Here is a 25,649-nt window from a genome sequence, read left to right on the forward strand (position 1 = left end):
TGGTATTAAGGCAAAATAGAAGCAACTGAATAACAAGAACTCACATTACAGCGGTAGGCTATAAGAAGAACAGAGTGGTGAGCCTATTTTTACTTAGCCTACCACTACAAATGCTGAGGCACGTAGTGTACAGAAGTCCAGACGTTCTGCAGTCAGTCGCTGCAGACTCCAAACTTCATACAACCTTCAGATTAATTCAAGAGCTGTGAGCAGAGACGGTTTTCTTGACTGAGCACCAAGTGCAATGTAATGCTGGGGTGTGAAGTACACCACCACTGGACTCTACAGCTGCAGAGACATGTTCAGTGGAATGATGACTGATGTTTTTCAACCCAGTGGATAAATCAGAGCTGCTCTCAGCTGCAGAGTTGAGTGGAAAGAATTCTTACGATGTTTCTTGCTCACGTTGGTGCATTTCTCGAATCATTTACAACATTTGCGAAACAGTAAGTGCATTTCTCAAAACTATTTGTACAAACAGCATAACAGCATGGATTACCTGAAAATCCCAGTTTCTTTCTCAGAATCCTGAGGCCATTCCACAAAATGAAATATCTGTATCAGCCAACATGTTCATGCCTCAGAATGTCAAGGCCCTGCTTCATTGTGTTTGGATGAGACAGTCATAAGAGGGATGTTCTGTTGTAAACTAAAATTTTGATGACAAGTATTGTAAGTTGTAGTTGTGGGAGATAAATGGCAAGAGGCTGGACAAGATTCACATTTATGTTTTTACTGTAAATTGATGACAGAAGAGGTGATTGTGATACAGAAAGAAAAAGACAGACAGCACTGCAGAGGACAAAGGAAAAAAGTAGAAATGGAAACACAGGACAAACCCCTGAGGAAGACTGTACATGCAGTGCTGTAGAAATCACAATACAGTTTTTCTGTTCTGCCTCCTAAATCCTCCACCTCCCTCCTCTTCCTCCTCTTCTTCTCTCTGGCTGTTGACTCAACCGAATCTTTGTCCTTCCATTGTCAGAAATGTAACATCATGTTGTGCTCTGGCTTTATACACCTTATGCTAACCAACTGATGGTTCATGAGATTCAGAAAACTGGCTGATTGTTGGTTGATCTAACACTTCACACATTTCAGAACATTGAAGAAACTCAGGATTCACCTGGAAGCAAGTTATCAGTTCAGGACAGATTTAGAAAAAACACCTAATGGATTTATGTAGAAATATAATTAACATAATAGTCTAGACCTTGTTCAAACATTTTGCATGTAAACATTTATGCAATGAAAATATGCTGAAATATTGTCGAGGTCTAGACTATTCAGACCTGTACACAGCAAATTCAGAAGTGTCAGATTTCCAGTGCAAGTGTTGTATGTTAAAACTACAGTGTTAATTCAACAACATGAGTGTTAGTGAGTGTTAGTTGCCCTAACACTCACTAAAGAGTTCCAAAGAGTTAAACAAAAACCAATCCAGTCCAGTGTTGATTTCTAAATTAACTCCAACAGTCTAAATCAACACTCTGTCTGGTGTTGATTTAGAAATCAACGTCAGACAGTTCCTCCCACAATTGTAACATATTTGTGACATCACATCAGGGAAGGAGCAACAGATATGGTAGAGGCTGCAATTGGCCCCAAGCATGGACCTACAGGGGCCCCACATGGGAGTTAGTAGATGACTTCAGGGATCCAAGTTTTCTTTATAATATTTAATGAGAACTATAACCCCAATAGGTTATATAGTAGGGTGCCCGATTGTTGACTCATGGTTGCTAAAAACCTTACCAGACTGACTGATTTTAGTGACATAGTGAGTGTCAAATATTGAATAAAATGTGCCACATGAGTGGCTTTATTTTTTCTCTTATATTTAACTTTATGACACACAAAACTGCAAATGAATCATCCTTATTGTCTCCAGGTGCATTCTGGGTAAAGCTTGTCACCAACGTCATCATCAGTTACTTGGCAACAAAATGGCAAACTAGCTAGAGCATTTCTACGGATTACGTTAACATGTTTTGAATTTGTGTTGTTTCATCATTAGTGACCAGTAGCCTGATGTTTCTGTTCTTCTCTTGGTTTGTTGTACTTCATGTCAGACGGACTTCAAAATGACATAGTCGCTCTCTGTGGTGATGAAACTTGTTAGCTTTACTAATGAAAAGTTAAATTATCATGAGCTTCATTATTTGGGCCCGGTCATTAGCCCCGCCCCCCGCTACTGCGTCACATGTTTGCCTGAGGAGCGGAGGCAGCAGTATGGCGTCTTGTGTGGAGCTTATATAACAAGGTAAGTTCCATGTTAAAATGATCATGTTTTTGACTATTTTGTATGGAGGCATTATTTTTCCGTTTACACAAGACTATCGATTCATATACATAGTTCGCTAAACGTACGTTTATTTGCTTGGATATCACGGTATATACGACTGTTTATTATCTTAACCAAACATTAAAACTGTCAGGAGAATCTGGAGGCCATTTGAGTTAACATTATTTAGCTACGGAGGTCGTTTTCTTTAAATTTCTGGCTGTAGACTGCAAAATGGGGGAGTGACTGTGCTGGACCATTGGCTTGATCTATGCCACAGATGTCAAACTCCAGTCCTGGAGGGCCACTGTCTTGCAACATTTAGATGTGCCGCTGCTGCACCACACCTGAATAGAATAATTAGATGATTAGCAGGACTCTGGAGAACATATCTACACAGTGAGGAGGCAATTGAGCCATTTGACTTTGGTGTATTGTACCTGTGGCACATCTAAAAACTGCCAAAATGTTTTTTCTTTGTCAGTGTGTCATGTTGGTGACTGAAGCCTGTTATGATGACTTCAACACATTTCTTCAGACAGGTTGGCATGACTTTCAATACTGTCCAAAAATGCTTCTATAAGCTGACTAATTTCTTTAGGAATTATTTCTGACTTTTTTATGCTTTATCTTGTAAACCAGGTGGGCAGAGTAATTTGAATAAATATGACGCTGACACACACAGGTGAGTCTGATTAGTTTTGCTCACACTTCTTTTTAAAATATTTATTTATTATCCTAATGTTTCTGCTATATGTCTTGTTTTTCCTTCCAGGCTGGAAGTCTTCATGATGGCGAAAACAAGAGCAGCACCAAAGACACTTCACCATCAGTGATCACAAGACCATCCATGGCCGCTTCCAATGAACTTTCAAAGCACACTTCACCTTCAGTCCAAAGTACCATGAATGATTGACCTTTGTTATATATTGCTGTCAGTGCTGTTTGATGTTTTGAAATAAAAGTAGATTACATACTGCAACTGGTGCTGGTGTTTTTGTAGCCTCTAATGTGGCATCTAATGTCTTTTAAAATGAATTTGGGGATTACTGATGGCCAATAGTTTCTGGGGAAAAAAAAGGTTAAAAGCGCTAGAGGCGCTTATATGGGAGAAAAAAGTCAAAAAAAAAGTGAATAATAAGAGAAGGGGAAGACCGGGAAGCAAACCCACGACAGCCGCATTGAAAACTAGAGCCTCCATATGTGGGTTGTGCTTAACCCCTGCACCACCACAGCACACCCTGCCAGTAGTATTTCAAAACTCAGATTTATATGTTAATTTAAACTTTACACCGTTCTGTGTTAGATTAACACGTTCATAGTGTTAACATTTGACAATATACACTAGTGTTGGGTAGATTAACACTAAAGTGTGTTTAATTTCAACTACTGTGAGTGATGATTCAACTCTATCACAAATAACACTGTCAAAAGTCTAACTTCTACACCATCCAGAGTGAACCAATATAGACACTTTCAAAGTGTTGAATTTAACTCTGTAGGAGTTGATGGAACACTTCCAAATTTGCTGTGTATAATACATTTTAATCAATATGACAAAAACAATTGAAAATGTAGGAAAAAGCAGAGAATTGCGCGTAGTGACCTGTATGATGTACAGAAGCATTTGCGCTTGCTCAGAGGAACAGGAAACTGCTTCTTTGATGTGAACAAGAGACACATTGATTTGAAGACTGAACAAGTCGCTTTGAAAGTTTCAGTTCTGTTCTGAGAAACGAACCAAAGTGACTGAGGAAAACTGACACTTCAGCCCAAGTTTTGGACAACACACTCGTACCCTTTACAGAACACCTTCCTTCACAGAATAGTTGACATTGTTATAGTTGCAGAGGGAGGCATCATACTAAACCAAATGGATTAGCTGTGAGATTCCTTTAAGTTAATACGTACATAACAGGAGACCAGCAGATACATTTGACAATATATTAGAGGTAGAAATATTCGTTTAAAAATCCATCCTATTCAGGTAGCTTGTCCTTATTTTGTTGCACATACGTACCATTGCCAGTGCAAAAAAGCCAGGCAGCAGTAATCTAATAAAAACATATCAACTCAGGCCATTATGGGCCCAGAGGAAGAGGAAAGGCCAACGGCATCACCCCGGTCTGCTATGTGGAATCATTTTAGGTTTTGTAAATGTTCACGTTTTGTTCAACATGTTCAATATGCTGCTCTCTGACTTTGCTCTTTCTATTGTGCCAATAAAGCTCTGCTTTAAATATGTGGAAAGCTGCAGTGAGCACAACTTCTGGACAAAAATGAAAGAGCCCTGGGTTTATTCCTGCCATCAACCGACTAGCAAGGAATGCAAAACAGGCAGCAACATATAAAACAACATCAGTATTGTTGTTAACTTGATAAATATAATAAACTAGCATGGAGGTACTAATCATTTATCCAACATTATCTGAATGCAGCAGCAACGCCACACAACTTACACAGCTTGTTAGGAAGAAACAAACTGTTGCCTTTTGACTCTGGCTAATTGCTGAACATGATGCAGATCATGCTCAACAACAGGCTTCCAGTCGGTGATCAGATCCAAAGGTGTAACCGGCGTTAGCATGGGTACGCTTATAGTGCATCTAAATATGCCTTGGAAAGTCACATTATCACATCTTAACCAATTAAATGAGTGTAGGGACATGCACTGGACATGTCCCACATGTCCAGCCTGCATCATCCCCAGTGGATGGAGCAACCAGTTTGAAAAGAGAATTTACCTGCTAGGCTGACCCATACAATAACTGTCCACAATCACACTTATTTGAAAAGCTGTAAATCGATTATTTAATAGTCACGTGAGACATTTCCAATTTGCTTAACAAAGTAGAAAAGAAGAGATGCTGAAAATATTCAGTCTTAGTTTTGCTTCCAGTGCTTGTGTTTAAATCATATGGCTCCTCTTCTCTTTGTTTGTCTCTTTCAGGTCCAACTGATCCACTATAATCAAGATCTGTATGCTAACTACAGTGAGGCAGCTAAGAGTCCTCACGGCATTGCTGTGGTCTCCATCTTCATTAAGGTTTGATTGTCCTCTGAAAGCTAGCATAGTGCAGTCTGACTAGATTCCTGCAATAAAAAGGCCTGACCATAATCAGAAAAATAATAAGAATCAAGCATGACAGTGAATCATTGAGTAACATGTAGTGCATTATAGTTAAAATACTGTGGGAGCAAAAATATAACCACCAGAGACTAGCATGGCTGTAAATAATGACATTCTAAGTGTAGAAGATTAAGTTACTATGAAGGTTGATCACTTATCAAGCAAAGAGATCTGCAGAATAGCAGTCTCTACTCAGTTTTTTGACTAACATGTTAAAAACAAAGTGTAATTTGTGAATAATGGATTGTAACAATCCAAATTGCAGCAAAAAGAAAAAAAAAACGTTTGTTTGTGTTGCAGCTCGGTTTCTTGTTAATATTTGATGTTTGTTTCTTCCATTTCAGCTCTCAGAAAACTCCAACGCCTTCCTCAACCGTATGCTCAACAGAGACACCATAACCAGAATCAACTACAAACGTAAGACAAACTGAACAGACAAATTGAACAAAGCTTTCTGGTTGCTTGTCTGAACCAAATCTAAACACACTCTATTTTTGTCTGGATTGATCTTTTCTTCATGAGCAAAACATCATTTACTTTAGGGAGGATGGTGCTTTGTCATTTTCTTTTTACTTTTTGTCCACACTTAAAAGTTTCAGATCCGTTAACACGTTAATATCAAAGACAACCAGATGAAATGCAAGACTCCATTTTAAAATCATGCTTTTATTAATTAAAGGGGAAGTACTAGGTAAAATCAACTTTTCTTTAGCTTTACATCATGTTATAATGTTATTCCCTCATCAAAAACATACCTGGAGTGTTGTGGTCTGCTTTATATTAATTTTAGAATTTATTCTATGTATGATATTTTATCCTGCTGTGTTTTTGTACTGTCTTTTAAACTGTTTAATGTTGTTAATGGCTCCTCTGGGGCTGTGCGTTGCAGATTAGCTAAGGCTATGACTGCCATCATGTTCTATATTTGCTCATATTTGCCTATATTAAGCTCTTCTCCATTCAAAGAAAGAAGACAAAAGTTTTGTGCTAGTTTGAGATGGAGGCAGATGATCCACTGAACAGTTCTCAAGAAGAGAACTGCTACTCAGTAACTGTGGAGACTAATAAAAATTTCAGATTCCTGTTTAATTACATTGAATGTGGCAGAATTTCAAATGTGATGTTTAATCATATAAACAGAGTGATGGATGTTAATTCCAGCCTGAGGTGGGACCGTGTCATAAAAATACCCAGAACACAAAGATGACTCACTGAATGAAGCGGCAGCAGAACACACCAGATTTGTGTGAGATCAAAGATTTTGTTCTTGACAAGTAAAGAATTTATTTTAGCTTTATAATCAGCACCCACTAAATTGGCCTCGTCATGCACGTATTTATGTTTTACTATTTTTATAAGCGAGAGATGCATTTTGCTTATAATTGTAAAACTCTTTTATTACCGAATAAAAGTTGTACTTTGAGGAACAAATATCGGAGTTTTTTTTTTTTTTTTTATCACCATGAATTAATGAAAATGGCAATAATCCCTCTGTCTCAAAGCTTTCATTTGGAATAAAATATCTTACATTTGTTTGAAGGATCTATTTATTCAAAGCAGAAAAACGGTGCCATCAAGTATTCCTAGGTTTGTCGCATTTTGTGACATTACAACAACAAACAAGTGCGTGTTGTCAGGCTTTCATTTATTAGCCCAAAAAAGAAGTAGCGCAAATAGAAATTTGAAAATGGTGGTGTAATTTGATTTCAACTAATGCATATAAATAACATTTATTGCACCCAACTGCCCCAAAATGTAATTTATTAGTGAATAGACTCTGTGTCTTTTAACCTCAGCATAAAAGTAGATGTTCTGTGAATTCCTCAGAGGTTTGTTGCTGAACATTAGAAAACATCCAGCATCATGGAAATGCTGCTTGTCTTGGCAGACGGGTCGGGGAGGAAGCAGTGGAGATTTTAAAGCAGGGTTAGGTTCTCAAACATCTGCCACAACTCTGATCAGTCCTTCATCTGGACACCTGCTGGCCTACCAGACATAGACGTCCATCGGCGCTTTAATCAGAGAAGTAGAAGAGATGGACAGTAGCTCTAGAGGAGCTGCAGTGGTCCAAAGCTCAGAACCACCATTACTTATTTACGCCAATATCTGACCTAAACAAAGCCATTGTTGTAAAATTGACTTTTTGCATCACTTTATTATGTTATTCCCTCTTTTAAAAAAAACATACCTGGAGTGTTGCTTTGATTCTTTCATGCAAGTTTGAGAAATCCTTTAGTCTCCATGGCAACCATTCAGCTGTGCAAAACGCCTGGGTGGACATAGCTCTGCCTTTGAGACGCAGCTCCTCCTCTGAGCTGCAGTTTCTGAGCTCACAGAGCAGCAATAAACAAAGTACTGACTTGAGATCTGAATATAGATGCAAAACATCTTGATCAAAATTGGCATTTTCTCTTCAATTCACATGTATTCACTGTTCTGAATTGGTCTGTCACATACAATACCATTAAAAACACAGGCATGTATTTTTAACAAAGCTTCATATGATTGATAATTAAAGCTGGTAAGAGTCACATCCACAGATGTGTCATTGTTTTCTCTCTGCTATCAGCGCTTCAGGAAGAAGCTTCAACAGAACATCTTCTCACACCAAGCTCTATGCTTTCTCCCCTTTCTTCAGATGATGCATTCCTACTAATGGGCCTGAACATAGCTGACCTTTACCCTGACACCATCCGCTACATCACCTATGAGGGCTCCATCACCATCCCTCCCTGCTACGAGACCTCCACATGGATCCTCATCAACAAGCCAGTTTATGTGACACAGATGCAGGTAGTTAAAAGAGGGATGAATACGTAACACCAGGCTACATGCATTCTAGCAGGAACATCATGTCTAATTATTGGTACTGGCAGGAGCTCCAACATGTCTGAATTATAAGTTAGCTTCTCAAAAAGACAAAAAGAAAACATCTTTACTCCCTCAGAACAGACAGAGTTCTATAACTGCAGAAAAGAACAAACTGGTTCTCAGAACCAGATAAAGTGATGAGTGGAACCTGCTTTTTACCACTTAATTCAAAGAAAAATCTCTGCCTTCATTTATTAGTTCATATAAAAATCACAATCTGCATACAGGTTTCATGACGGCGCTATAAATCTCCTCGCCATTGTGAAGTAGTTGCTCCAGGCCCTGAAAGCCTTTTCATGTTGCTTCAGACAGGGACTGGGTGTTACGGTGTTCCGGTCCAGAACGCACTTATCTGGAGGAAAGCGGCTCACACACACACACACACACACACACGCACACACACTGCAGCCTCTCCACCGGACTCAGCACTGGGAGGAAGATGTCGCCTGAGCAACTAACTCTCTGTCTTTTGCTGAGGAACTTTGTGCTAGTTATTCGTTTTACCTTTTCTTTGCGCTATGACCAGCCTGAGGTCAACATTAAACGAAAGTATAATTAAAACTATAATTTTTACTGTTGTTATCAACATGTTTACATCCTCATCATTACTGTGATTTGTCATGGCTTTTTGCCACTCATTTAAGGTAAAGTAAGGTCATTTTATTTATATAGCATATTTTCAGCAACAAGGTAGTTCAAAGTGCTTTACATGAATTAGAAGAAAATACAAACAAAACAAAAGAAAAGCAAAAAGTACTCCACAATTTATAAAGTAGTAGGAGTTTCTCTGGATTAACTAATAGAAAAGAAAAGTAAAAGTGTAAAACTACAGTACATATTGGTAATCCATAATTTATAAATGAGTAGGCTTTTCTCTGGATTCTTGTTCCTATCAAACTAGATGTTTCTAAGCTTGTTCTAGTTTTTTTGTTTGTTTTTTTTTAACTAACAGGAGTGTCTTTAGGTCTTGCTCTGATATTAAAAGTTTATTGCTAAATGTTGATCTATGGTAAGGAGTAATTTCTCTAGATAAACTAACAGAAGTTTCTCTTGAAGTTTGCTGTAATTTCTGCTCTGGGTATCAAACTAAATGTTTATGCTATGGGTTGCTAAGCAAGTAGTAATTTTACTAGATCTAGATTTTATAATACTTATTAATTATCATTAATAATATCTAATTCGGTATGGTTCACATTGCGCAGCACATTTTCTACATGTTAGAGTGCTGCTTACCTCTGTAGCCTGGTCAGAAACGGACTGAGCTGTGGGTTTGTCCTGCAGATGCACTCCCTGCGCCTCCTCAGCCAGAACGAACCGTACAAAATCTTCCTGAGCATGAGTGACAACACCCGGCCAGCCCAGCCTCTGCTGCAGCGCTGCATCCGAACCAACATCAACTTCAACAAGCAGGGCCGCGACTGCCCCAACAACCGTGCCCTGCGCCCACAGTACAGAGGTGAGCCGACCACTGCTGTCAAGAGAAGGGCTCAGTTCCGCTGGAAGTGATTGCCGTGTTATATATAACATCACGTTCTTTTCTCGCTTCTCATTCTTCAGAGCTGATCAGGGGAGCCGTTACATGCCAAAAGTGGAGATATTTTTAAGTTGTTCCTATCTGGACTGTCAAATCCATTGAGTGCACAGTTAAAAATAACCAGGAAACTTTTGGTCAAAGTCAGCAAATCACTGTTCAAACTTTGGACAGTGGAACGTCCCATAGTTAACAGAGACTACAGACATGAGTGATCAGCAAAAATGACTGAGACACTGAAGGTTCTGGCAGAACTCTGTTACTCTGATGGTATTAATCAGGCTATTACTATTACTATTTACATCTTCATACCAAAGCTCATCTTTATCTCTGCCTAAATAAATGTATATATATTACTATATAAGCTAAAAACAGTAGAATGAGCTGAACACTGTCACCCTGCCAGTTACTTACACTGAACACACAGGAATGGAGTTGTACTTACTCTGCAAAAACACAATCTTACCGAGTATTTTTGTTCTAATGTCTTAGAACTCTTGAAATATGAGAAAACTATCTTACAAGTAACTTTCCAACAAGACATAAGAGCTTGTTCTAAGTCAGGAATTCCATAATAATGATAAAAAGTATTAGTTCCTCTGACAGATTATTTCACTAACCTGGGAAAATGTCTTGTGTAAGTACAACAAAAATCTGTCAGTGGAACTAATACTTTGTCATCTATATTAGGGAATTATTTACTTAAAACAGGCTCTTTTATCTTGTTGGAAAGTTAGTTTTTCATTTTTCAAGTGAACAAATATATTTGTATGAGAAACTAAACCAAAAATACTTGGTAAGATTTTGTGTTTTTGCCGTGTAGGAAGGTTTTAGCCATAGTAAACTATTTATTTGCCCTGAGATCTACCTATTTTAGTAAAAAGAAAGAAAGAAAGGAAGAAAGAAAGAAAGAAAGAAAGAAAGAAAGAAAGAAAGAAAGAAAGAAAGAAAGAAAGAAAGAAAGAAAGAAAGAAAGAAAGAAAGAAAGAACTAAGTTCTACCTGTATGTCCACTTGGTAGTGACTGTTACATCTAGAACATGTTGTTGTTTTGATTCTGTAATACAGATTTAAGCAAAAGCCTACAATAAATGATTTAATAGAGCTAATTAAGCCCTTTCCACACATGATATTATATCTTGTGGTTATTTTGCTATTTACAGAGAGCACTAACATAAAATCCAGAATTTAGCTGCTTATTTTATTTAACTATGTGTTGTACAGACACGGCATCGTTAGCTTGCCAACTGCAGTCTCAAAGCAGCGTTACCTTATTAACAGTCAAGGCTGGTGAGTGACGAATCATAGCTCTATCTGCCAATCCAGTGGATGAGTCTGGTTTTAGCAGTTGCCAGGAGAAGTGCTCTTGTCTGACTGCACTGTGTGGAGGGTTTGGTCTGGTGCGGTGGAGCTGATGGTGTGGGGCCAGTTTGGAGAGGTTGGGCTCGGCCCTTTAACCACAGTGAAAGGAGTTTCATCAAACTGAGGTGTTTCAGATAATTCCATGGTCCTCAGCATGACCGCCTGCCGGTTCACAAAGTGAGGTTCAGAAAGGCATGACTTGTGCTGGCCGGCTACAGATTAAGCAAGTACCTTATAAAAACTGGAATTTTTATTTGTTAAAACTTTCTCCAGCTACATTTCCATTGACCATCTAATTGCACAATTTGAAAGAAATTTGTTTAATGGAAACAACTTTTGAAAAAATTCTCACTTTTTGATGAAAGGTTTTGACGCTGGAATGAGGTGGGGGGTTTTGGCCGCACTGAAATTGGTTTATTTCACAAAACTGCAATGGAAACACCTTTTTAGCATCACATGAGTCACATGATCCATCACCGGATGTTTCCACTGGTGCCAAGCACGAAAAAGGCGACAGGAAGTAGTAGGAGGATGATGGCATGGCATGTTTATTAATAACTTATCGCATGAGCAAACTTAGTTATGTGTGATTTTAATTGCATTTCTTATTTAATGAAAATATAGCAATTACAACATTGTGTTTTCTCAACATTTTCGTAATACTGACATTTGTAGACAGCAACTATGTCTTGATGGCATAATAAGAGACAATCTGTGTAAATCATTATCTCCATTGCCTCTTCCCTGTGGTACTACTGACTTCTGCAGACATTACTCCTGGTCAGTCAACCAATGAGAGCGCTGTCAATCATACCTGTGTACACCATGCTCACACCCTTCCTATTCTTCCCAGCATCTATTACATTGTAAACGCGCCACACAGTTGCAGGACAACAGAGTCATTTCACTTGTAGCTTAGGCTAACCTGAATAACATTCCTTTTGACACAGTGGCTTCACTTATCTGTTGTCTTTAAACCACTTTGTAAATTTCAACCCTATACAACTTTTTCCTTCCGTCGCTTCCATTTTCTGTTTTATTCCGCCAAGAGCATTCTGTTCTTATGGTAAGCCATTAGTATCAAAAATGAGATGTATATTAACATTGTGTTCTAAACCATAAAAAGCAGAATGCGCCGTCTTTTACTCGTAAACATGTTGTGAATGAGAGTGTGCAGAGGAGTAAATACGTAGCATATGATCGTAAAAAACGTGAAGGGGTGTTTTGTGTATATTTGCACCTGTTGCTCTGCTTCTGTCTCAGTCACACTAACATTTAACTCATGTTACCTGTAAGAAAATATCAGTAACCTTTAACCTATTTAAAAAGATATAGCATTTGGTTACACATACACAACCTATAGAAAGACGAGTTTTATGTTGTCAATTGTATTTTCTTTTTTGTTTATTATTATTATTATTTTTGACTTTTACTATCACTTACCTTATTATGTTTTGGTAGTTTTACTTTTAAATGATAAGTTAAACATAATGACATGAGATGATGGTGACTGGGTGGCGTTGCCGCGGTCACCACGCCGCAACTTCCGCTGCTGCTTCCAGCTCTTCTTTTCTTTTTTTTTTTTGCTTTCGTCTTTGAAGTTTCTCTTTCAGTTCTCTTCCAAACTGCAAGGTCACTCTGCATTCAATTCTCTTTTCTTCTCTGCTGTTTCCATTATGCAGTGAATCAGTGGCTCCTGAAGTAAGCTCTGCAGCGGTGGCACCGACCAGTGCAGCTCCAAAGGGCGGCAGGGCAGGACTCCTTCCTGTCTGCTTCACTGGAAAAACTGTTTGAGAGGAAAAAACTGCAGACGAACTGAATGGAAGACTCAACAACTGGACTTCTTCACAGAAAGCTTTACTGAACTAACATTAGCTAAGCTCACCTAACCCAAGTCCAGACTGTGCAGGCCTCCTACTACACATCCACAATGTAACACAGCTCATTACGGCCAGCACAGCAGTGATGCAGTTCAGGTCAAAACGTAATATAAATCATAAGGCTCCTGATGTCTGCACTCTGTATGTTCTTATTTGTTGTTTTAAAGCTACAAAGAATGTTTTTTTTCTGCCTGGTTTGTCAGATGGATGTAATGTAAAGACAGGAATGTGTGGCGCCTTCCCTCCGATCCAGGCTTCAGAAAGTAAATATCAGAACCGTCATCGCTCACTGAAAGAGTTTACAGTTCTACTGAAGGCCCGTACGCCTGGCAATAAAGAAAACGAAGCTGCAGTGTGGAAGGAATGAAAAATATCCTGCTCATTATATGAAGTAAAAAGGAGAAAATCTCATTTTATAAGAGAATGTCAGTTTCACATGCATTTCATTGTGTTAACATTATGTTCTATACCAAAACTGGAAAAAAAATGCTTTAGACTTTGAAATGTAGTGATTGAAAAGTTTCTTGTGTAAAAAATGGTTTTACAAGATTAAAATAATGTTTTAAAGGCTTGATGAATGTTCTGTGTTTAATGAATCTGAATAAGTGGTATCTTTTTTTCCATGACTTTTTCTCCTTCATGACGAAGTCACATTCAGTGTCTTACAAATCAAGAGGCTTTTCATACGACTTCATAATGAAAATCATTTTATCTCTATAAAGCTGTTGTTGGATTATTCAAGTCTAACCTCAAGTGTACAAAAACATTATTCATTATTCATGGGTTATTCTTTATTAAATAAAGATGAAGCCAAAATAGGAACCATGTGAGTGGAATAATGAACACACTCTGTGGTTTAGTTGTAGAAGAACGTCTCCCTGGCTGCTTTCTGTCCCAACTCATCACCTCTTCATTGTTTGTAAAGGAGTTTCAGTCTACTCTTCATGAAACATGACTTCATTACTTCTGGAACTTTTACAGGTGAGCTTCAAATGGCTTCACCTTTGAATCTGGACTACTTTGGTTTATGGATAACTTTGCTTTCCATTCAATGTCTGCAGAGTTCCAGGTCCAGTAACATCACAACCAGCTCAGATCATCCTGTATTGTACATGCTTTTCTCCAGACACATTAGAGTCAAACGTCCACTACGGTCTCATCTGTCCAAAGGGGAGTCCTTCAAAAGTCACCGGCTTCATCTTAGTCCAGATATAGAAGTAGAATTAAGCTGTATTCACACCAGGAAAGTCCTTGTTAGATCCAGTTTGCATTCAAATTGTGCTTTTCTGTAGGCAGACTATAATTTATAAATGAAGCAGCTGACAGCTGTTGCTCCCTTTGGACTGAGATGACCCTGAATGATGACATGGTGCCAGCTCCCATTACTCCAACAGTATCAGCTTATTGTTAGCGACACACAACAGGATGCTGATGGAGTTCCTCTCACCAAACTCTTCATTCCTGAACTTCCTGGAGGAATTTTTTCTCAGCATGGAGATGAAAAGTAAGCAACCACCTGCCACAAACTCAGATGACCTTCTGGCCTCTTCAGGCCTCTCAGGCCTCTCGAGCCTCATCACATTTTGTCCTGTGACAATAATTTTTTCTTTATCAACATTTTTACATTACAAATCAGAAAGTGTGAGATGGATTCAGGCCTCCTGAGTCTGTACTTTGTAGAGCCGTCTTTCCCAGCAGCTCAAACTGCAAATTGTTGAGGTTTGTCTCTAAGCACTCTGAACATCTGGATTCTCTTTTGTGAAAAAAAAAAAAAAAAAAAGCTCAAGTCTAGCCAGAAGTCAAGTCAAGTCTTGCTACAACTTCTTAATTGGATTTCTTCTGGACTTTGACTGGACCAGTCAAACTCAGAAATTTTCATTTTGGGCCAAATCAAAAATCTGACTGTTCTTAAACGGCCGGTTGTGTCAGAATGTATTATAAAACCTATTAAGCTATTAAAATATGAATAAATATATGTTTTATTCAGCATTCAATAGGTGTTGCTTAAAATAAAATAAAAAATCACTGATCAATCCCTCCAGGATTTGCACTAAAATCAGAAAAAGTGGAGATCTGTTGATTTTGTGTGAATTTTGCAAATTTGTGGAAAAACTGGAGGGACTTATTGATGTATTTTGGAGCCTAGAGGGCCACATAAAAACTATGGAGGGCCAGATTTGGCCCCTGGGCCTTGAGTTTGACACATGTGGTGTAGATGTTTGTTTAGGGTTGTTCTGCTGAAATCTAAACGTCCACCTTTGCCTCTTAGCTCCACCCATCTTCCCATGAGAACAGTTTCCCCTCCACAGGACTCTGCTGCCACCATGTGGACGGTGTTTTCATGTTAAAGTGCAGTGTTAGTTCTCCGCCACACTAACTGTTTTGCACATAAGCAGGAAAGTTTCATTTTATTTTCCTCTGAGCAGAACCCTTTCTCCCACATTTCCAAATCAATCTTCTTCATTTCATTGACAGCAGATTTGTGCGGTTGCGGTCTCTATCCAGTCAGCTGTCTCCTGCCTGAGCTGCTGATCTCTGCAGCTCCTCCAGAGTTACCTCTTGGCTGCTCCTCTAATCAATGCGATCCTGGTCCATTCTGCAGTTGGTCCAGGCTCTCTTCATGATCAGATGATGTGGTGATCAGAACTGTGAGAGACGTTTGGGATTTTGTTGTAGAATTTCACGCTGCCACAGCTTCCTGCCTGAGCTGCTGCCGGGTTCCTCCGTCTCCATGATGCTCTTTGTTCACTAATGTTGTCTAACAAACCTCTGAGCCAAAAAGCAGAGCAGCTGGATCTGCACCAACATTACCCACAGCTGGCCTCTGTTTGCTGATCATACGACTTCTGAAAGCAATTATTTGGCTGGTTTTCACTCAGGGATGAATTCTGGTTAAATGCTTTTTCTTCCTTTTCTAAAGTATATCTAAACATTATTATGAGATATTTATTATAGGATGAAATATTTTGAAGCTGTGAATGCTAATTTAAAAATGAATAAAACTGGTTAACTGCAGTGATCCGTTCCAGTTCCATCATCCTCTCCTCATTCTCAGCAGATTTGCCATGATTTCCTCTCCATGGTTGTTTCTTTTCAGTCTTCAGGAACTTGTTCATTATGGATTCCTGTAGTTTAGAGGTTAATTCTTATTAAGATGCCACTTTTTTGTTGATTTTTCTTATTGACTTTGTTATTTCTTAATTTTTAAACAATATAGTTTTTGGTGTTCTGTCGTTTTGGCTCCAAAAGATTTCTGCACAAACCTCGTCACAGAACCAGTTCATACAGCTGATAGTACAGCAAGGAAAAGTGGGAGAGATCCTAAATCTGCTGGAGTTCCCAGAGAGGAACATGCATGCACAGGGAGAACATGCAAACTGCATGAAAGGATTTGAACCAAGGACCTTCATACTTCAACTGCACCCTGCAGCCCCACATACATATGAGCCCTTCCTGTTTGGAGGGGGAGGTAACAAGTTAATGAAGTCCTGTTAGAAAACTCATAATCACATTCTATCAGATCTTCAGAATTGCTTTAGTTTGATTTTCCAAAATAAAAATAAGGTTTACACTCTTTCTTAAAAACTCTATTCAACGCTTTCATTGTTTCATGGTATCATTTTCATGCGTGTTTGTTTTTGTCTCAGTGATCGATATCATCTAGGAACATAGCTGTTTTTCAAGTGACCCAATATGCTTTGATCTTAAAGTACGTTATAAGCATGACGGCGCAGCAGTGATGCATGTTCACTCACCCACGGAGTAATCACTGACTTACCACTTGTCTCAGTCGGAGGCCATTTATAGTAATCAACCAACGGCGTTTTCTCAAAATCCACAAATCTGATTTTATGGTAAGCTGAGGATAGATTAAATGTTCTAATTCTACTGACTAATTCCATTTCACAAACTACTTGGTTTAGCCTGATTGAGTTTCAGTTTATTGGACCACAGTCATAAAGCTTTAAGACATCAGATGGAGATGTTGGTGCTATTTATGAGTCGTAGCACCATAAAGATGGTGTTCACTGCTCTAAAATGTATCCATCTTCCCCTTTACAAATGTTTTTATGTTTTTACCTTTTTGTTTGTTTGTTTTTTGACACTTCAGAGTTTCACATCATGAAGTAAATTTTAATATGAGACAAATATAACTTGAGTAAATACAAAGAGCAGATTACAAATCATTTCATTTATTAAAGGGAAAATAATCAGTCAAGGAGGAAATATGTTTGCATAGCACTTTAGATGGAATACTGTTTAAGATGACTTTGTATAAACTATAACAATTTAAATGGACAGTCCATGACTGTTGAGATTAGACTCCAGACTGATGTTACCGTTGGTTGTAAAGTTGAGTTGCTAAGATACCATTGCAGGAAAAAGAGAGACGGAGGCAGTGGGTGCTGGGTGCATCTGTGGTTTTGGGGGAGTGAGCATGTGGAATAAGATGGTGCTGCCACTGAATACTTATCAGACAAAAAGAGAAGCAGGAGAAAAGGATAGGAGGTGGCGGAGGGGTATGGGGGGCTCGGAAAGTACAGACGAGTGCAACACAAAGAATAAGAAAGAAATTAAAAATATGGAAAAAGTCACTGAAGGACAGGAAGAGAAGGTTGTGAAGATTACCCTCTGACAGTGACGGGTGGTGGTGGGAGTGTTAGCCGACAGAAAATGGAATCAACTCTGTGTGGAAGACCTGAGGGATCGGAGTGGGCTGCTGAATGTAGGTGGAGATGAGAAAGCAAGAACTGTGAATAAGAGAACAGAGGAGACACAACAAAACTAAATGTATACCTGTGACAGAACAATACAAAACATACACTGCTTGTCATTTACTAGAATAAGGCAGTTCAGTGAATATACAGGAAGTTTGATAACATCAGTCATAAAGACAAAATAGCAGTCTGTCTGTATTTCTAACATATTTGGGCATTTAGAGAATATTTCACATCAGTTTAACTATTTAATACTGATAAAATAACCAAACAACGAAAACTGAAAAGCTAATTTAAAACTTTTGATCTAAACAAATTTAGTAAATAGTAAATTCCCCATAAATGTACTGTTAAGCTCTGTCCTAACCCTACCCCAACTTATTTCTACTAAAAATTCCTAACAGTTCCTATGGAATCCCATTTCTGCCACACTGTTAAAAATAAATAAAATAAATTATCTCAAAATAATGAGATAGTCTAGTATCTCATTACAATGATTGCATTGTAATCATTGTAATGATTACAATGTAATCATTGATTACAATTGTAATCAATTGTAATGAGATACTATCATTGTAATGAGATGCTATCTCATTACATTGAGATAGGCTCAGGACGTTTGGAGACTGTGGTGGTTGAACCCCCCTTTCGAATTGGTTCAGTCCATCTGTACTGGTTTGACTTTACTGTCAGTCGCGCCTGCCGCCTGCAAGCACTGAACACTAGCTAAACATAGCTGTGTACAACGGTAAGAAATGTGGTTTTGTTAATTTAAGTCTGTAATATAAGTATGGAAGCCCGTTTCCACCACTCTGTTAAAAATAAAATAAAATAAATCACAGCAGATGTACGTAACTAGAATGTGGATACACTGTGAGGTCTGTCCTCACTTCACACAGTTAGTTTGATGCTCCTGACTGTTGAAGTGAGAGTGAAGACCTCGGTAAGCCATAAAGAGCCACCAGACGCCTTCAGACCCCAACCATGGCTGTAGCAGTCTGGAGGAGATCTGAAAAGAATTTGACATCAGTCAGTTCATTCTGAGTCTGCACGATTTTCAAAACAACTTCCACCACATCCTGTATCACCCAGAGAGCAGATGCTAAGTTCTACAACCCTAAAAGGTTATCACAACACGAGACAAGCAGCAGCCTGTAGTCAATGGAAAGGAGGATCATAAACATGTCTGAGTTATTTTTCTAGTTCCAACTATACTGCGTGTTGATCTTTTTTTTGTTTGAATTTTCTGCATGATAAAAATCTCCAGGGAGCTCCTGACCTATTATCATCTTAATGTGACCCAGAATTTGTTGCTAAGACCCTTCAAAGATCAGGCCTGTTTGATTGTGTACTAAAATCTAACATTTTTAAAAGTTATGTTTTTGTTCCATTTAAACAAAAATTTGATGATGACACAACAACCCAGTGGTCAGACATGGAGCCCCTCTGGAATGTTGCCTTGTTGGGTCCTGCTGGTACTGACAGATCTCTGTCAGAGAAAGGTTCCTCAGACGGCTTACACTAGCACTGCTGCAGAGTGAATGAGCTTTAGTCAACAGTGTTAACACCTCACCATGAAATGGAAACTGGACATTCAGATTAAGGGTTTTATTTGACAACCACTCTGTCTGGGAAGCAACTAAACTGTGCAGCGCTGCTCTGAGTAATGGTGACTCCTCGCTCAAAGTGGCGCTCCCTCCTCTCAGACTCGGCCAGGCTGGACTCGTCTCTACACCTTCAGAGGTGTGAAGTCAACAAGAACAATGAAGCCACAGACATTTATACCGTTATGATGCCACAGCGAAGGCAGTGAGAAGGCAGAGGCATTAAAAATGAAGTATTAAAGGAACTTGTTTACTTTTTAATTCATAATGCCTGAATGCTTAATGAATAAAAAAATATATAATAAAAATATATAATAATTATACTGGACACCCTTCATTGTTACCTAATGATAATAAGAGGTCACAATAATGTATCTACACAGTAACACTTGCAGCAATCCACATTACATGAACATCAGGTCAAAACGTAAATCTTTTTTATAAACACAGATAAAAAGTCAACTTCGAAAAGTTTAACATTCCAGACGTTTAATTTTATTCCTGAAGTTTCTTTAATGGTTGATGTCAAAGTGTTAAAAACTTTATGTGTTTTCTGATGAAGAAGATGCAGGCCGGCTGATTCCTCTCTGGACATTTATTAGTTGCATCAACACAGCTGGTAAATGTCAAACAAGGATCTGATCCAGGCTGAAACGAGGTGATGTCCTCCCTGCCAGACTCCGTTTTATAGAAATTATACTGACATGTCAAGAAGATTACATCGTCAGGCAGTTCCTTATCATTTAAGATGGACTGGTTGAGAGATTCAGGAGAGTGTGTGTGCGTCCAGGGAATGTTTGTGCTTCAGTCCTGCGTTATCTGCCTCGTGACCTTCACCGCCAGCTCCAGTGTGGCTCCTTAAAGATTACCACATCGCTACGGCATAGAAAACTGACCCAGCCATTCTGACCCTAAAAGCTTTGCAGGTAAGTAATTATTATCCTTCCAGAATTAGAATTTTTCCACCTTAACACTGAGAAAAAAGTTTGACGTAGACAGCTTTAAGTTTTCATGGAGTCCCTCAGGCTTAAGAGGCTTAAATTCTTTCTTCGGTCATAATGAATTGTTGAACAGAGTCCTTCAGGCATCGCACACGAGTGACAAAATACATAAACTCATTGAATTAAGATAAGTTGCAGTAAAATATACTGTGGATTGCTCACACAGCAGCACCAAAATAAAGAATAAAATTTTAAATAACTTATAGAATAAAATATTGTCCAGTCCAGTATGAAATATGTACACTTAAAGACCAACTTTTGTATTGTATCTGCTATTGTTAAAACTACAGGCAGACTACAATTACAAAACAGAGCAGAAAGTCAACATCATCGTTCAGATCTTCTCTTTCTGTTCACCGATTGGCCCAGTTCAACAAGAGGCTGACTGTTTTATATAGGTCGATAAAAATAAAGGGACAGGAAATTAATCAACAGACAACATATAAACATTCCTGAGTCCTCAGCCATTTCTGATATGAATCTGTCTATCAAACTTGCATTGATTGATATAAATACATTTTCCAAGTACCAGGTACGTAGCATAATTCACACAACTGCAACATCATTTACAGCTTCATAAATGGTGTTGCAGAGATAGTGTAATGTAAATATAAAAACCATATTAGCATAATGCCATGTAAGCATCACTAACGTTAAAACAAAATGTTTTGGACTTACTGTGTGTAATCAGCAAAGTTTTCTTTACATGTTTTAGCTGTCTTCAATAAAATGAATAAAAAACTTGTTTTATAGTCAGAACAGACATTAGAACTGTAATCATTATAACTTTACTTATCTAATTATGTCTTTACCTTCTTAAATTCCAGTTTTTTGTTTTGTTTTTTGTTTTTTTTCCCTCTGATGTCTGTTTGTTGTCTTTGATAACTTATGACTGCTGGGCCTGACGAACTGCTTCCTCCAGAGTCAAATCCTTGTGCATTTGAAGTCTCTCGGCTAAGCCGGTGTCTCTCAGTCCCACAAGGCGATATCTTATTAACTCATCGTGCAGTGGACCGTAACTGTGGTTTTCATCCAAAGTATAAAGTGATGTGACAAATGAGTCAACAGTCTTATTAGCTTGCTGTGTTTTTTGATTAAACTGGGCTCTCTCATGAATAATGTTTTTTCTTGGCACAAAATGTGCATCTAAATTGTCTCTTACTGCTCAATATTGCTGTCTCTACCTGTCCAATAAAGTTTGTCCTCCTGGAATATCATCTGCTTCTTCCCCATAAAGTGAGCCATAGCAGCACAGTTAGCCATTCAGCTAGCAGCTAGGGAGAACAAAGATGGCTGCCGCTCGATTAGCATTGGGTCAAGCGTCTAGAGCTGCGGTTTGTTGCCCTTTGTCGTCTCTGGCACTGGAGCAAGTGTAGTCAGTGTCACAGACAACATGTCTTTTTGGGGAACATATAATCCAAAGATTCGTTCTGTGGAATTTTAAATAAATCAGAACCCAAGGCTTATTTCTTCAGATAAAAATACAGCTTCCAATTGCACAAATAGACTGCAATTATATTTTGTATCCAGTGGTTCTAGAAACAGTACTTCCCGTTGAAGAAAGAAGTCCCCTCCAAGGCAGAAAAAGGGAGGGTGACCTAATCACACAGTGACAGGGCAGCACCTTCTAGGCCTGTCATGTTAATTCACTTTGCTGGATGATAAATTGTCCCAGAAATGACTGCAGTAACAAATCAGAACCAGGAAGAGGGTCTCTGAGCTGTAAATCAGCTTGTGTACACACTGCTCATTGTGCTAATGATGGAGAAATAACTTGGCGTTAGAGGAAAACTGTTCATCCGCCATCATCAGTGGCCATGCTAGCTAACCTTAACATTCATGTAGCAGAGTGCAAGGGGGAGAGTCTGAGCGGTGCGTACACAAGCATGATTGACAGCACTAAAACCCTCCTCCTGCATCTGATTGGTTGCTTCTGACTGAGTGGTGTATTTCTGCAGTTAGTACTGGTGAGTAGCCAGAGGAGCTTAAGTTTATTGCTGCACTGTCACAACATAATTATAGTTTTAATAAATATGTAAGATAGTTTGCAAGTTATATACTGCAGCTTTAAGTCCTTGTCATGGGGTCGGATACTCATAGAGTTTTCTTTCCTCCCCTCCGTCCTCCTGGAACCAAGCGTGAGTTAATGCAGTGCATTCTGGGAGTAACAGTTTTTATTCCAGCCTCTTTGTTCCCTGTAGTTCAGTCGTTTATGGCTGAAGGGACAGCTGTGCTTTTAGAGACTCCATAATTAAAGGTAGAGATATAGTAGGTATAGAATGTGTGATAGAGTGAGGTAGAAGGAGCAAGTGAACAAAGCAAAGAAGAAAGCTCCTATCCTGGGCTTACAGCTCAGTACAGGTTTCCCATGGCTACCGCTGTGAAAGACACCAAAACCAGAGCAGACAGCAGGCTGCACAGCACTGAGGCTCAGGGCCACTTCAATCTGACAAAATCAGCCCAGATAAAGAGCTGCACACAGATAAATAGACAGGCGGATAAATCCTCTCACACATGCATCCAGAAGCTGCACATTATTAACTTGCATACTCTACACATTTACAGCTCTGAATGTAAAATGAGGATAAATATTTGATAAGGGAAGCCTTGTGAGTCGTATTTGTAGACAAATCACGTTGCTCCAATGTCAATGGGAGACACAAATAACAATAACACACCCTGCTGGAGAAGATCTAGGTCAAACACATTGTAGATTCTCCAGATCTTTATGTTTGGACAATACCAACACAACAAAATCCAACATATTTTTAGGATTTTGAGAATTTTTTTCTTTATCTTCCCATTTGTTTTGGTCCAGTTGGCTTAAAACTACCATATCTAGGCAGTTTCACAAGTTGAAGATTCTGTCCCAATTCAAGCATTCTGGTACATCATGCATCATCAGCAGAGGCACCAGCCACACTCATATTTACCATTAAAGGGGCAGTGATGTGTAAAATCAATTGTACAACATGTTATAATGTTATTCCCTCATAGAAAACATACCATGCAGTTTCCAAGCTTTTGAGCTTCAGCCACATGGAGCAGTCCTCCCTCACGACTTCTCTACTCAGCTCCTTCAGACTAGCCAGCAGCAATTAGCAAATACCTTGTATTTGGTAATACAAGGTATTAGTAAAATTATTTAATTATTTAATTATTATTTAATTGGTAAAATCCTGTATTAGCAAATACCATGCTAATACAGGCGCAGCTGCTGAGCTCATTGTAGGAGCTACTTCTCAGTGAAACGCTGGTAAAAACATTGTTAAAGGGTTAACAGAGGAGCTTTGTTGTGATGACTTTCTGAAGGCGGAGATTCAGAAAGAGAATAAGTTTCTTAAAGAGACAGAGACCTCTGTAATTAAAAGCATTAAATTAAAAAGTCAAATTACTTTTAAATCTTAAAATCTAATATCTACCAAATTTTTGTAGCAACTGAAGGTAACATAGGTTCTTGATTGTGCTACAAAATTGCACTATGTGCCTGGAAAATACATATTGCTGCCCCTTTAATTTGTGTGCATCCAAAATGTTGGGGCTAGGCCCTCTGGCTCTGTTTCAGCATCTTAACATCTTTGTGGCACATAAAACTGAATACTGGTCCTACTTGTTTGGTTCTGGTTCTGGGTTGCAATGAGACAATCAGTTTAAATAAAATGATTTATCAACTAACAACATTATTTTAAAGTAAATTCTCTCAGTGAAAGGAGTGTAGAACTGGGTGATGTGCTCTGTCCTACTGGTTTTAGTCAGTGTGGTGTAAGAGGAAAAAAATGACTAATTTGTAAGATATCTGTTACTTTTGTACATCTGTCTCATCAATGACTTCACCATAGTAGATCTGCTTATTACCTGAACCCACTCAGTAAATAGTGTTAACCCTGACTTCAAAGTCATTTAAAAAATTCACAATATTGTGAAACTTCCTCTTAAAGGGAACAAGACGGATTGAATCTCACAGATGTCTCACAAATATAGCCAACAATCAACAAACTGTGAGATGTTTGCCTGACAGAAAAGTGCAAAGCAGCACTGAAAATAAAAGCTATTTTGAGCTTTCCTTTGCCTCCAGTCATCATAAATCACAAATATGAGGAATCGTCAACAGCACTAATGTCTCCTCACAGAAGGTGAATGGGCCATAAAGCTCGTAGGTTCCTGACACAATGTAATTGTCCGTACAGGCTGATGATCCACGCCAGCAGACGTGTCCGAAGGCCACAAGAGGAACATGCTGTCAGAATTTATATCGCCCACAGATGCAGTCTTAAAATGTTTTATTAATTTCCTTCCACAGAACATTGTCGTTTTTATGTAACTGTTGTGCTTTAAAATAATGTCAGGTTTTATCATTGGGCCTTGGGCGCTTCACATTATTAAATCTACTCATCCTTGCAAAAAGGTAGAACACCTCTGATGCTGAAAACACTGTTGTATTAAGGATTTATGTCCTTGTAAAGGTAGAGAAACATTTCTTCCATTAACCGTTTATCTTTTTTTATTTTGTTAGTTTTTTTCATATAAAAAAACCTCCTTCTTTATATGATGTAACTTGCTTCCTTTACATTAGTACTTATTTTTGCCAAAATATTATAAATCCCAGTGTATGTAAAGAAAGCTTTACAAACACCAAGGTGACCAAAGATCCATTTTTACCCCGACTAGATCTGATCTTCTAAATTCAGAAGATTTTATTTTACATCTGCCCTTAAATCAGTCTTATGCTCAATATACAGGCCTTTAAAGCTCTTTTGGTTTGTCCAGCATTAACCAAAACCCTGGTACAATTCTGTAAATATAACATGTGTGCTATTACAGTTGAAGAAAGGATTCAATGGGATACTAAAAACACATATCTGTTGTATCAACACTGTGTATTATTATTTTTCTGTCATATGTATTAGTTTTCGGAGGCCTAGACATATTCAAAAATTCACAGAATCTTAAAGACGTGTCATTTGTTCATGAAATACTCAGATTTTAGGGGTTTCATAAACGTCACAAGAGAAATAGCTTCAGAGCATCATCAGCAACTTTCAAAACACCCCGACTCCCTCCCCATTTAGCTTATCTCAGCGGTAAAATTTGGTTCACTACTAGAACTTCCCCACACTTACACAAACATCCCCACCCATTTTCTAAAAACTATTTTGATTTATCCTGTTTTTGCCATTTTTAGCCTATGTATCAGTCAACTTGAAATTCTAGTTGAGTTTTAGTTGGTTTTCTCAATTGTTTGTTTTGTTTTTCGCTGCGCGGTCCAGCA

The 25,649-nt window shown here is 38.5% G+C and overlaps 1 protein-coding gene across 2 annotated transcripts; it reads left to right on the forward strand.

Annotated features, from left to right (window-relative positions):
• Positions 1-46: 46 nt before the first annotated feature.
• Positions 47-13,455, forward strand: LOC103154346 (carbonic anhydrase-related protein 10-like). 2 transcript variants are annotated; one of them, XM_007575595.2, is made up of 6 exons: positions 60-446; positions 5,235-5,330; positions 5,759-5,831; positions 8,053-8,207; positions 9,567-9,741; positions 12,860-13,455. In XM_007575595.2, the coding sequence occupies exons 1-6, from the start codon at positions 321-323 to the stop codon at positions 12,880-12,882; spliced, it is 648 nt and encodes a 215-aa protein (XP_007575657.1). In that variant the 5' UTR covers positions 60-320; the 3' UTR covers positions 12,883-13,455. The 2 variants fall into 2 exon arrangements, with proteins under 2 accessions (XP_016518138.1, XP_007575657.1); XM_016662652.1 differs by lacking the exon at positions 12,860-13,455 and having other exon boundaries at positions 47-446; positions 9,567-10,154.
• Positions 13,456-25,649: the final 12,194 nt, after the last annotated feature.

The sequence above is a fragment of the Poecilia formosa genome, unplaced genomic scaffold, assembly GCF_000485575.1.
Source record: "Poecilia formosa unplaced genomic scaffold, Poecilia_formosa-5.1.2 Scaffold383, whole genome shotgun sequence".
Taxonomy (NCBI): domain Eukaryota; kingdom Metazoa; phylum Chordata; class Actinopteri; order Cyprinodontiformes; family Poeciliidae; genus Poecilia; species Poecilia formosa.

Coding starts and splice junctions, on each gene's coding strand:
- LOC103154346 (XM_016662652.1), top strand. CDS start 321: ATGTTTTTCAACCCAGTGGATAAATCAGAGCTGCTCTCAGCTGCAGAG. Junction 5,331..5,758: donor TGGTCTCCATCTTCATTAAG/GTTTGATTGTCC, acceptor CTTCCATTTCAG/CTCTCAGAAAACTCCAACGC. Junction 5,832..8,052: donor AACCAGAATCAACTACAAAC/GTAAGACAAACT, acceptor CCCTTTCTTCAG/ATGATGCATTCCTACTAATG.